This window comes from Argentina silus, assembly GCF_951799395.1.
Source record: "Argentina silus genome assembly, chromosome: 3".
Taxonomy (NCBI): Eukaryota; Metazoa; Chordata; class Actinopteri; order Argentiniformes; family Argentinidae; genus Argentina; species Argentina silus.
Window position 1 is genome coordinate 13,835,042 of NC_139657.1, and position 13,257 is coordinate 13,848,298.

A 13,257-nucleotide genomic window follows, 5' to 3' on the forward strand; every position below is an offset into this window, starting at 1 on the left:
TATTTTCGCGTTCCCCCCTGGCTCTGCCCTGGCTAAGGCGACGTACTACCGTATACCGATGCCTGGCACGGAGTGGCAGGCTGCAATAAATAGCTGTCAGTCAGGACACTATCCTTGTGAGAAGAGCATTTGTGTTGTTTGTGAATGTGACCAGCTTTATATCACAACGAACACAAAACTTGCAACAATTTACGAACGTGACCGCCGGTAGTGTAGTGCAGTATAAGTTACAATGTATCATGTATGACAGTGCTGCAGAAGCTAGCTCGCTTCTTTAGCATGGAAAGGGGCAAGGGCTGACGGTAAGCTGAAGTGAATGATGACCTTTTTAATTCTTCGACAGAAACGTGGCAAAGACAATAACAATTTCCCTTGTGCATTACCTTGAAGTTCACAGCGTTTTCGTGTGAACCGTAATTTATTCGTAATTCCCGCTCACTCCAGTGGCATTAGCCTCTGCGACGCTTTTTTGTCTGTTTTCAGTTTTTTACTAGTAACGCCCCTTCGCGTTGTTGATTGGTCGTGAGCAGTGTCAGTTGCAGAGAGGTTGCTGTCAGTGGTCAGTTTATGTCGATATTCAAGTATATTATTTTTGCGTATTTCTGCGCAGCTCTGCCCTAAATTAACCTTCACAGTAGGCTAAATGATGCAGAGCATAAAGATTGAGTCGATCACACAAACACAACATAGTACACTTAAGGTGTGCCACATTATAAGCCTTGAAACAATGCTTTGCCTTTTTCAACATTAAATGTCGTCGCATCTCGACCACCACGGCCACCCAAAGCGTGCCGTGACTGCCCGCCACTCATATGTGACAGATGGCAGAAATGAGAGACCCCCCCCCCCCTGCTGTTTTAAACCGGTAGATTGGGGTCAATGCTGGATATAGAAGAGCATCTCCATTAGCCAGTCTTTCATGGAGAATCATTCATTTTCCAAATGTGACCGTGGGCTAGTATATGTGGATTCATGTGTATCCAGGCTCACTAATAGCCTCGGCTATTTCAGTTAGACCCATATACCTCCATTTGAGACACAGGCATTGCAATGTGTGTCACAATCATAGAACTCTCTGGATCTGACTTTTCAGTTCAATTCAAATTTGTTTAGCCTATTGTGCACACATATTTGTCCATGGGGCTACCAACAATAGGTCCTGACCTGTGTGTGTGTGTGTGTGTGTGTGTGTGTGTGTGAGTGTGTCTGTCTGTATGTCTGTGTGTGTGCCTTTTTCTCTATTTCTCTCTCTCTCTTCCTCCCCCTTTATCCTTTATCCCCCCCCCCTCTCTGTCTCTCTGTCTATGTGTATCTTGACTTACACATACATTAGAAAAGCAATAACTCTTCTGATTTCTGGACAATATTTGCGGTGCCAGCCCCAGAAACGTGTGTACTGCAAAGTCAACGCGTGTATTAAAAATTGTGCACACCTTATCTTTCCTTTCCTAATCTCGATATCAGACACCACAATACGCGTGCACGCATGCTCACAGACGCAAACACACAAGGCGTCTGGTATACTGTGGCTCGCATCTCGTCAAAACAACACGGGAGCGAGCATGCATGCTTCAGGAATGACTCCCTTACCGTAGGTCGCTGGCGCATCTTACAACTGCCTTGATGCGTGTCTCTTCGGCGTAGACTAGGAATTCAGAAACGAGGAAACGATAAATTAGGTTTTTATTGTTGATATACAGTGGATCAATGGTAGGCCTATCTGTCATCAATAGATGATATTTACATCTTTCTATTATAAAGAACACGACAGGAGTGATAACGGTGAGTAGCCGAGTAAGCCCAGTACGTATGTTTAGTGTGAACTTTGTATGATACTATGCATAGGTATTTGGTAAATTTTCTGGTACGTATGTCTGTAAAGGCAACGTGTTTACGCAAGGTAACAGTCGCATTGTTCATAGTTTGCATATCCTGTAGCGCACATGTCAAAGTTACTCCACGTACGCACTGCCTAATGTACGTCCCTCCCTGCTGGATGAACGTGGACATCGTGTTCTATTATAGCGATAAATTGCGTTTATGCATCTGCATTGCAATTTAAAAAAAGACATCTATGCTATTATCGAAGGGGGACTACGGGTTGCTGATAAATAAATGGGTTGAAAATCCATTTCATTGATCGATCAGAGGATCCTAATGTAGGGAACCTCAATTGCTCCACAAGAACAAAAGCAGAAAACCCAGACTGGCGTGGCATGCGGGGCAGACAGTCCGAAGGGAGTGTGTGTGTGTGTGTGTGTGTGTGTGTGTGTGTGTGTGTGTGTGTGTGTGTGTGTGTGTGTGTGTGTGTGTGTGTGTGTGTGTGTGTGTGTGTGTGTGTGTGTGTGTGTGTTCTGTCTGCTGCAGTCTACACAACCTGCTACTAGGTTTACGCAGACACACACCTGCTACCTAGAGAATACACACCTGCTATGTCGCTGGGCCTCTACACATTTACCCCAGGTGTAGCTACTCCTTCTAGTTTATTCCTTTTAGTTCTTCAGATGTCATAGATATTCTCATCTCCAGACTTATTAAAGAAGTGCAATCACTGGAAAAAATGTTTTCGTATGAATCAATGAATGATTCTCAGTCATGATGACAAATGTAGGCCACTCCTCTGGAAACATTGATCTTCTCTGGAAACATTACGACACCGGCATTGTCAGATATTGTGACAGTTTGGTTATGTCCCAATTTCCTTGTGTGTTGACACAATTGAGGGAGTCTGGTCAGGCTATTTGTATAGGCATTACATTTATATCATTCGTCGCACATTGTCTTTCTGTCTTTCAAAAATTGTATATCTTTTTAACACACAATCGCAGGAATACACATCACAACAATAACACGAATTAATGAGAAAAAAATTGCACACCAAACAAAACATCAATCAATGAATCAAATCATCAATATGTTTCATAGCCTACGATGCTTCTTTGTTGAGTTGCCACCTCTTTGTCCTAAGTGCACGACAGTTTCCCCCAATGACCAGCTGATGGCGCCCTCGTATTGACACACCTTGGGTTGGCTATGACATCTCATTATTGGCATGCAAAAAAATATTTTAATTTAAGTTACTGTAGGCTACAGTACTTGTGTACTGTAGCTAGGGGCTGTTTTTGCAGTATGAATGTTTAGAACATTGCATAGTTTCAGAAAGTAATGTTACCCAATTCCCATGACAGAGAGGTATGTCTACTCCACACTATATGGTATGGTGGTCTTGGTCTACAATACACAATATTATTATCTATAGTATTTATAGAAATATTATTTGTGTGTGTGTGTGTGTGCATGTGTGTGAGGCAGAGACACACCCTGTTGATTGCAAAGCAACACTGTTGATAAAAATCTAACTTCCTATAATGTTGAAACAGCCAACATGACACAGAATGAACATCCAATATATGTGAAAGAATGCACTGTACTGGCTTCTGTTTCCAAGAAAATACATGTTTTCGTATTCTGAATGTGGCCTAAAGGCTTCTGTGACACAGAGACCAGTTTTCTCTCTTGGAATTTTTTTTCCATTTCCTTCATTTTTTCTACCCATTCCTTCTTCATCAGGATGAACTCAAAGACGCAAGCTAGGGGCTGTTTTTGCAGTATGAATGTTTAGAACATTACATAGTTTCGGAAAGTAATGTTACCCAATTCCCATGACAGAGAGGTATGTCTACTCCACACTATATGGTTTTGTAAATGTGCACATTCCTGAATGAGCCCTTGAGGATTTTTTTTTTCTTCTTCTTCTTCTTCTTTTTGGACAGATGCTGGATGGACTCCGTCGGAGGCATGCCTCTCGCTCCTCCCCCCGACCACTGTCACTCAACTTTACCACCTTCTCCGCCCCACCCCCCAGCCCTGACATGGAGAGCAGCGATCATCCAATCAGGAGGTGAGGATCAACTCTGAGGATTAACTTTCAAAATGTGGCCACTAGCTTGACTCCCACTGTAAAAAAAGGAGGAGGATGAAGTTAGCTCTTTACACAGTTATTGAGTACAGGTTCTGAATTAACCATGTCTTTTCATCTCTTGTTCATGTTTGCAATACATCTGACCTATAGCCTACTTGGTGAAAAGTCTGAAATTTGACCTGAATGTGACCTGCTCTACATCAATGACTTTTTTGGTCAGTTAGTTATAAATTGTTGAAATACATTGTAGGAATGGTTAAAGTGAGTAATCACAAAGGCTTAGTCTGAGGGGTTTTGGAGAGACACACACATCTGTTTCCTTCACAAAGAATGTGCATGCGTGCGAGAGTGCACATGTGTGTGTGTTTGTATGCGCGTGCGTGCGTGTGTGTGTGTGTGTGTGTGTGTGTGTGTGTGTGTGTGTGTGTGTGTGTGTGTGTGTGTGTGTGTGTGTGTGTGTGAGTGTGTGAGTGCATGCACACCTGCTACACTAGTGTATGTGATTGGGTCAGTCCCCATGTATTCTCCATGCTTTGTCTGTGGGGGTGTTGAAGAGATCCTTTGTTTGGAGCCTTGGTGTCAGCAGACTTCTCATTGACTGTGTGGGTTTGTCCAGAAACAGGAATGCTTGTCCATCCAGTAATCTAATTCCTCCACCAAAATGAAACCTTTTCACCCTTTCACCAATCCTAACTCTGCATTTCGACTCCTTTCACCTTTCAGAATGCTCCCTCTCACCCTAAACTGCCCTTAAACAGCTGTAGTACTGAAGTCTCCCTCAATTCACTTTCAATAACACCATGTTGCCAATGACAGTATTGCTTCCTAGTCTCATTCTCTAAATATTTGTCTTACTGTGTATGTCTTAAAGGAGAGGCGAGAGGCCTGACATGCAGCATTACTTCCTATACGGTAGTGAGGTTACCTGTCTTATGTCCAGCTACATATCCCCTGTTGAAAAGTGGAAGAGCAGGAAACTGTCTCTTATTGTCCCTTATTGTGTTGCCATTTCCTGTCCCTGTTTTTGTTGTTAAAGAGCTACGTCATGTCTGGCTCAGCTTAGGTTGTAGTGTCAGGTAAACAAAGCAAAACACAAACCTCAACTATATAAGTCCATTCACTCCACAGTTGCCCTCGCATCTGATTGCAGTGTGCATATTGATTTGTTGGTGTGAATGACTGTATTGTGTGTGTATGTGTGTGTTTGTGTGTGTTTGTGTGTGTGTGTGTGTGTGTGTGTGTGTGTGTGTGTATGTGTGTGATAGTGGGGGAAAGGGAGAGGAAGGGTATGTAGCCTCAGTAGGAATGGTATTGTTTTCTCTTTTCCTGAGACCACAGGCATCAGGCAGTAGGGTCACACTGTAGCCCACCCCTTACAACAGACAGCTACACTCCTCCCCTTACCACCCCATCTCTCTGTCCCTGTCTCTTCCCATTTCTCTCTCTGTCTCTCTCTCTCTCTCTCGCTCTCCCTCTCTCTCTCTTCCTGAAGTCTGTTTTTCTCAATCTTTTGCTCTCCCCCCTGTGTTTGTCCCTGGTCTCTGCTTTGGCCAGGTGCACAGTTCCTCTATGACTGGACTCTGTCTCTCTCTCTCCTCTTGAGCTCTAGCTCTCTCTCTCTTTCTCTTTCACTTCTTCTTTCTCTCCTCACTCTCATGTCTTCTTTTTAACCCTGTACTTAGCACACTGTCTCTTTCTTTCTCGTTTCTCTCTCTGTCTCTCCCTGTCTCTGTCTCTCTCTGTCTCTCTCGGTCATGAGGACCCTTCACAGGCTGAAATTGATGAGTTCACCCAGCCTCAGTGAGCTGGGGAAGAGTGAGAAGGGTTCTCCAGAGGAGAGGGGAGAGAAGCAGAAGAGAGCAGGAGCCAACGCCACCTGGAACAGGTATGCTTGAACATGGAACCTGTAGTTATACGGTATGGCAGACAATTTCATGCAAAAAGACACTTTCAGTTCATTTATGTGTGTGTGTGTGTGTGTGTGTGTGTGTGTGTGTGTGTGTGTGTGTGTGTGTGTGTGTGTGTGTGTGTGTGTGTGTGTGTGTGTGTGTGTGTGTACGTACGTGTGTGTGTGTGTGCTCGTGTACCAGCATCCACAATGCTGTCATTGCCGTCTTCCAGAAGAAAGGACTGGCAGACAATGAACTCTACGTCCTCAATGAAGGTGTCAGGTGAGTTACAAATGCACTGTGCACACACACACACACACACACACACACACACATACACACACACACACACACACACACACACACACACACACACACACACACACACACACACACACACACTACCTTGTTTCTCTCACTATAAACCCATTTTCCTTCAAACTCTTACAGACACTGTCTCATAATGTTTTTGTGCTTAGACGTTAGGTGCTTAGACGTTCGGTGCTTAATGTCTATTTTTGCATGAGTGAACTTGTTAGTGTGTGTGTGTGTGTGTGTGTGTGTGTGTGTGTGTGTGTGTGTGTGTGTGTGTGTGTGTGTGTGTGTGTGTGTGTGGTCAGGGTGGGCATGTGGTCTCGCCAGATATCTCATTATCTTTCCAGACCAGACATTAGACCTGTCAATTCTCCCATATTAGCCTCCATTACAGCTCAGTAAACAACTGAAGTCACACGTAACACAACCCACGCAGGAGGAAACCATGTGGAGGGCTGTGACTTGTGTCAATTATAGGGTTATGTTCTGTTTCAATATATATTTACCTACACAAACAGCACAACATTTAAGAGAGAAAAGGAGGTCACACTTATCATCAGGAGCTGCACAGATATCATCTTGTGTGTCATGTGGAATTGTTTGGGCGTTATTACATGTAACTACAAAGTAATATGCTATTAACTATCAATTACACTAATATGTGTTGTTGACTCTCCTGTCTTTGTTTACTTAGACATCTATTGAAAACCGAGCTGGGGTCGTTCTTCACAGAATACCTCCAGGTAATAGTTCTGTTCTTTATTGTGAAATAAGGATTGTTGAAATGTTAATGACACAGAGAGCAAGTGTTGTGATACATGCTCCAAATGCAGCAGAACTATCCTAAGGCTGATAAAATCACTACATGGAACTATATTAGTACATGTAGTACATCACGTGACATTAGTAACATATTGTCAGAACGAGCCACAGGAAGTAGTAGATGTTTTTAAATGAAGCTTGTTTCAATCTCTCTGTCCCTCAGAACCAGTTGCTGACCAAGGGCATGGTTATTCTACGGGACAAAATACGGTTCTATGAAGGTATGAGGCGCGTCTCACTTTTCATTGAATACTACAATAGCTGATGAGTTTACAAACACAATGTTTGACCATTGGTCATTTGATCTGAGGTATATTGTGCTGTCAGATCATTTCTAGATGATTTGCTCCCCTCATTGTCTGCAGGTCAGAAGTTACTGGACTCTCTGGCGGAGACATGGGACTTTTTCTTCTGTGATGTTCTCTCCATGCTGCAAGCCATCTTCCACCCAGTCCAGGTATCATCACTCTCCCACCCCTTCCCTCTCCGATCTCCTACCCCTTCCCTCTCCCATCTCCTATTCCTTACCTCTCCCATCTCCTACTCCTTACCTCTCCCATCTCCTACCCCTTCCCTCTCCCATCTCCTACCCTTCCCTTTCCCATCTCCTACCCCTTCCCTCTCCCATCTCCTACCCCTTCCCTCTCCCATCTCCTACCCCTTCCCTCTCCCATCTCCTACCCTTACCTCTCCCATCTCCTACCCTTCCCTCTCCCATCTCCTACCCTTCCCTCTCCCATCTCCTATCCTCTCTCATAATATCCTGTCTCTAGGGTAAGGAGCCCTCTGTGAGGCAGATGGCTCTGATTCACTTCAGGAACACCATTGCCCTGAGTGTGAAGCTGGAGGACGCCCTATCTCGCCCTCGGGCGCGTGTCCCCCCCTCGGTAACACAGATGTTGCTCATCCTACAGGTAATGCACTTGTGCTTTATCTCAATGAGAACAACCTGGATAAATTAGTCACAAACACAACGAGGCACGCAAACACACACACACACACACACACACACACACACACACACACACAAACTCCTGTCTCCTTGTTCTGTCTGTTCTTTAGGGGGTCCATGAGTCTCGTGGTGTGAGTGAGGACTATCTGAGGCTGGAGTCTCTGGTACAGAAGGTGGTCTCTCCATACCTGGGCACCCACGGGCTCTACTCTGGAGATGGCAGCGTGGCTCACTGTTCCTGTGTACTGGGTAAGACACACACATTCATGTCTGTGTGTCTGTGTATCCCACTGCTCCCTTGTGTGTTGGAGAACAAATAATGCACCCTGAAAAAGACCTTAATGCATCTTTTTCTCTCTTTCTGTATTTCTCACTCTGTGTGTCTCTCACTCTCTCTATATCTCTCTCTCCCCCCTCCTTCCATCTCACAGAGAAGCGTTTGCAATGGTGCTGGCCCAAGCCGGTGGACCAGCCGTCTAAGAATCCTGTGGTACGTTCCAAGAGTTACAACATCCCGCTCCTCCTGACACCCGTTGCTGAGTACGACCCTGATGCCAGCTCAGTGGGTAGCGGGGGCATTCGGCGCCACTCTGCCTGTGAGATCATATCCTGTCTGGAGGAACAGGGCCTTGCGTACGTTGATTTGACCCCTGGTACTGACCCATCCATCTCCTCCTCTAACAGGCTCTGTGTGGGACCTCAGTTCAAAGGTAGTGAAATCTATCCAGCTGGCATATTTATAGACATCTTATGAATTAGCATTGTCCCTGTGAAACAAAAAAACATATACAACTTATAAAAAGCATTCAAACAGGTTTTTTTTCCAGCCAGACTGATCCTAACTTATGACCTACCTCTAACAGGAGGCATGCAAGGAGGAGCCATGGGAGCCATGGAATCCCCTCTCCCCTCCCCCTCCATCCTCCCCCTCCACTCCCCAGGACCTCTCCATGGGACAGAGGCCACACTGACTCTCACTGATCTGAGCAAGGGGCCATCTTCCTCACCTCCGAGTGGATCTTCCAGCCCTGAAACCATCATTGGACAGGTGTTGGAGTCTGTGGACTCGGATTCAGACGGGATATTCATTGAATTCCCGCCTCGCTGCTCAGAGTCTTTGGGGTACGGACGGGAGAGCAGGCAGAGCACTGTTTAGACTAGAGGAAGTATTAGACTTCTGGATAGAAGCTGCCCGTACAGGCCGATCTAGGATCAGTTCAGCATACACTCCCCTACGAAAGCATACACTCCCCTACGAAAACGAAAAACGGTCCTTAGATCAGTGTTTAAGGGTAATGTCATCCTACTCCAATAGGCTTGGTTGTCATGGCTAAGTGCACTCCGTATTTCACCCCACGAGAGGCCTCTTTATAGTCAGCATTTACTTCATAAAACGACACCAACTTTTTTAAGCATTTGATTAGCTTTTTTGGGATGTATAATTGTTTTATATCCTGTGTTTTATACATTCAGAAATGTGGACCCTTGAGTTTTAATTTACAATAGCGTAACCATAAAAGTCAATGGTGAAAATAGCTTTTGGAGTAAATATGTGAATGTGATTACATCTTGCTCCTCTGTTATTATACCCAGGCTTCACAAAAGGTCAATTTGCTCTTCATTAACACTCATGATATGTACCCATAAAAGAATGAAAAGAGATTGTTTGTTTACTGTTTATAAGTATGACAAGGAAATGAGGGTTTAATGAATGTTGTTACATTTGTAAATAAGTGTGAGTTTTTTTAGGAAAGCTTGGTATTGTGAAGTGAGCTTTTTAACTTAGCTTGTGATTTAAACAAGGGCTTTTTAACTTAAGCTTTTCTTATGATGTTTTACCTCAAACGTTTTTTAATGCTTTGTTTTTTGACAATCTGTATTGAGAAGTTTTTATCCAAGGTTGTAATTATCGTTAATTTGTATTATAAGATTTTGATTAAAGAATAAGTAAATTGAATCAGATGTCCATTGTCTTTTTATCTTCACATATATGTTTTGGGAATTTGAATTATGTCTGTCTTGTGCCAGTTTAAATTGAGACTACTTCACCAGAGACTAATTGTTATTTATCTTATTTAATTGAAACGGGTACGGTAGCCTGCTAGTTTATTATACGATGGACGGCTTTTATTTTACGGTAAAACCCAGTTACATATTCATTTCTTCTTCCAATCAGAAGGCTGATTTGCGTGACTGACAGATAATTTGTCCAGTCATTTTCTAACAAATTTGCATAGATAGCAGTACAGCCAATCGTGAATCATGGGAGGATTGCATGTTTACGCCAACCGGAAGATAAACATTAGAAAATGGCCCCTCACTAATAACTGTCAAATCGTTTTTATTACAGTAATATAAAGACATTGCCAGATATCGATATTGTTTTATAGCAGCAAAAGGATTTTACAGATTATTCTTTGTTGTTAACCAATTTAGTTAAACGACAGATCCTCCGAAACAGGTAAGGAATAGGAATAGTTCTTCAGTTAGCAGCATCAGCTAGCTAGCTAGCCGCTTGGTATCTGTGCACTTCGGCTAACTGGTCAGTAAAGATGAATGCAGCTCCAATGTATCGTTATATGGTCGCAGCAGGTTGCCCCTTAATACAGTTGATGTGTCACTGAGCTAGCTAATCAAATAATTTAGTCCATCTGCATGAAGGTTCTAGTGTGAATAACTGGTTTACTGTATATCATTCTCATCTAGCTATGTCTTTACTTCTAGTATCTCCAGTCTGGTCCTTCTCAGCCTCCTAGGCAGACTCTGTGTGTATCGCATCGTGCTGTCCTACCAGTCCCCCCTCCCTTAATGAAAATGTCCCTGGCTCAGCGAGTCCTCCTCTCCTGGATCTTCACTCTCATCTTCCTCATCATGCTGGTCCTCAGATTGGACAACAAGATCCAGTGGAACTGGTTCCTCATCTTCCTCCCCGTCTGGACCTTTGACACCATCCTCATCCTCATGCTGATAGTAAAGATGGCGGGTCGGTGCAAGCCTGGGTACGACCCGCGGGACGGGCAGCAGAACCTGAAGCGGAGGGTGTGGTACCTAGTGGCCATGCTGCTGAAGCTTGGCTTCTGCCTGACACTGTGCGCCCGCCTGGAGGGCCTCATTCACATCTGGCTTAGTCTGGTGTGTGTCCCTCTCTGGGCTCTGCTGGTCGGGGCCATGGTGGAGCTGGGCTACAACGTGTTCCACTATAGGAGAGACTGAGGGGATGGACATGGGAAATAGGAATATTTCAAACTGAACTGAGAGGGAGGGAGACGGGAATGAGAAACGGAATGGTTTATTTTCACTACAGGAGAGACTAAAAGGAAGGGGGTAACGGTTTCCATTACAGAAGACAGACTGGAGATAGTCCACTTTCCTGTGGTGAAAGATGTCTGTCCTGCCGTGTGAGATTTGCAGACTGTTGGATAATTCAGGAGAAAGCATTATCAGAAACTATGACGCGCACGCACGCACGCACACGCACACACACATACAGTCTGAGCATCCCTCCCCAAGCAGTCTTTCACAGCAGTTAGTTAGTTAGTTAGTACACACAGTTTGCCAGATCTAGAACCTGTACTCTCTGTTGAAGTCCACATCTAAACCATTATGTGCAAAACAGCAATTCTGACCCTGGACCTTATAATAAGAGAACCTGACCCACTCCAACGAACTGCTCTTCTTCCTAGGCTATGATGTGGTGAAAGAAGTCAGCTCCCATAGTGTGCCACTGAGTGACATGGCTGTCATTGTCAGGGAGTCAGGATTGTAAAGGGATTTCACCACATAAACTCCATCCTCATGTTTTATGGGATGTTTTGTTGTTTTTACCAAGGGTGGAATTTCACAAAGCCTGTCAATGAGTTAGTTTGCAGATGTTTAAACTGTGTATTATGACCCCCCTAACTTTCTGTTTTATGAAGAATGTTGAATATAATGAGTATTGAGTCAGGTGTCATGATCAGTTCATTATGAACTAGGAAATGTTTGCTGTTGTATCAGAATATACTGTATAGCAAAGATAGTTGAACTCTAACTCCTTGAGCCCTCTTTGTGAAATGCCCTCCTGCCAAGCTTGCAGCTCTGTCTCAGACCTTGGTGTTTGTCAGCACTGTCCTTCCTATACTCATGTGGAAGTGGTTGTGATGCTGATTCCTTTTGCAGTGTGACAGATGATATTTCACATTTTATTGTGTGGTGTGCCTGGTATTATTTTATGGAACATTGTTTGTGCCACAATTAAAAAATAAAACGACCACAACAAATCTTGAATGTGGAACCCATCTAATAACAAATGGTCACATCGATATATAAAATGACCACAAGAAAATTACCACACATCTAATGACAAATGACTAACTTTAATATTGAAAACACAAACTCAAGTAAGCTACAACTGAAAGGATTTATTGCACACACATTATACATGCAATATTTGTTATTAGTTCAGTCCATTTTACATTTGATGTGTTCATTCCATGTGACTGCTGAGTGCCACTGCATATTGAATGGAATGCGCATACTGTCAATCAAAGCCTAACCCCTCCTATCACATCTGTGATATCGAGGCTCAATCATCTTTCCCAGGCAGGTGAGCAAAGTTATGGGAGGGGTTGAGGCTTTGATTGACAGTGGTTGCACTGAGTATTGAATGGGATGAACACATCTAATAGATAATAACAACTAAATATATATAACTAAATATCATGTGAATATAAAAAGATAGATGACTTAAAGTAATGTATGTGCTAGAAAATTAATTGGAGCTTACTTGTGCTTACTTTGTGTTTTCAATATTCAGCTAGATCAAAAAGATGGGATGTGTTGTTTCAAGATTTGATGTGGTCATTAGATGCATGGTGATTTGCTTTTAGATGTGTGTATGTTTGTTTCAATGTTGGAAATGACCATTTGTTATTAGATGTGTTCAACAAATCAAGATTGATTGTGGTTGTTTTATTTTTGAATTGTGGCACACATTTGTTTCCATATTATTTATGTCCTAATATGCATTCTGTAAATAAAATCTAATACATTACAGCCTTTAAATAATTCAGTGGATTCAGTCTGTTGATGATGGTGTTCAGTGCGTTTTCATCACTAGATTGTAACATTATTAGGAGCAACACATTCAGGAACTTAATCTAAATAACCGTGTCATTTACACATACAGTGCCCTCAGTAAGTGTTTGGACAGTAAGCCTGAAATTGTAATACTCTCTTTCTGCACTCCAAAAATCTATACTTGATATTATATGGCAAGGCACAGACGGTCACCTTTTGCACACAATTGTGCAAGCCAGAATGGCCCAAAGGATATGCGTATGTATTAAAATAGCCTACAATAAAAAGGTGTTATTCTG

At 43.2% G+C, this 13,257-nt stretch overlaps 3 protein-coding genes across 3 annotated transcripts in view; 2 read left to right on the forward strand and 1 right to left on the reverse strand.

The window, feature by feature from the left end:
* rad52 (RAD52 homolog, DNA repair protein) overlaps nucleotides 1-471 on the reverse strand; it is a 4,182-nt gene extending 3,711 nt beyond the window's left edge. The window contains exons 1-2 of the mRNA XM_083667299.1: nucleotides 384-471; nucleotides 1-80 (exon numbers count right to left, since the gene is read on the reverse strand). The exon at nucleotides 1-80 is cut by the window's left edge and continues 62 nt beyond it. Coding sequence (XP_083523425.1) covers nucleotide 1 — 1 coding nt within the window. The 5' untranslated portion in view covers nucleotides 2-80; nucleotides 384-471. The remainder of the gene's footprint in view (nucleotides 81-383) is intronic.
* A 5,165-nt stretch (nucleotides 472-5,636) lies between these two features.
* On the forward strand, nucleotides 5,637-9,851 carry prr5a (proline rich 5a (renal)). The gene is made up of 9 exons (XM_083667300.1): nucleotides 5,637-5,807; nucleotides 6,013-6,093; nucleotides 6,821-6,869; nucleotides 7,112-7,169; nucleotides 7,314-7,405; nucleotides 7,722-7,862; nucleotides 8,011-8,149; nucleotides 8,332-8,610; nucleotides 8,764-9,851. The coding sequence occupies exons 1-9, from the start codon at nucleotides 5,677-5,679 to the stop codon at nucleotides 9,054-9,056; spliced, it is 1,263 nt and encodes a 420-aa protein (XP_083523426.1). The 5' UTR covers nucleotides 5,637-5,676; the 3' UTR covers nucleotides 9,057-9,851.
* A 369-nt stretch (nucleotides 9,852-10,220) lies between these two features.
* On the forward strand, nucleotides 10,221-13,085 carry tmem60 (transmembrane protein 60). Its single transcript, XM_083667314.1, has 2 exons — nucleotides 10,221-10,361; nucleotides 10,625-13,085. The coding sequence occupies exon 2, from the start codon at nucleotides 10,709-10,711 to the stop codon at nucleotides 11,111-11,113; it is 405 nt and encodes a 134-aa protein (XP_083523440.1). The 5' UTR covers nucleotides 10,221-10,361; nucleotides 10,625-10,708; the 3' UTR covers nucleotides 11,114-13,085.
* The last annotated feature ends 172 nt before the right edge of the window (nucleotides 13,086-13,257 follow it).

What these genes read in the sequence shown, in the direction of transcription:
- prr5a (XM_083667300.1), top strand. Translation starts at nt 5,677, where the DNA reads ATGAGGACCCTTCACAGGCTGAAATTGATGAGTTCACCCAGCCTCAGT. An exon ending in GTCCTCAATGAAGGTGTCAG is followed by an intron (nt 6,094 to 6,820) that starts GTGAGTTACAAA and finishes TTGTTTACTTAG; the next exon opens with ACATCTATTGAAAACCGAGC. An exon ending in TGTGGGACCTCAGTTCAAAG is followed by an intron (nt 8,611 to 8,763) that starts GTAGTGAAATCT and finishes TACCTCTAACAG; the next exon opens with GAGGCATGCAAGGAGGAGCC.
- tmem60 (XM_083667314.1), top strand. Translation starts at nt 10,709, where the DNA reads ATGAAAATGTCCCTGGCTCAGCGAGTCCTCCTCTCCTGGATCTTCACT.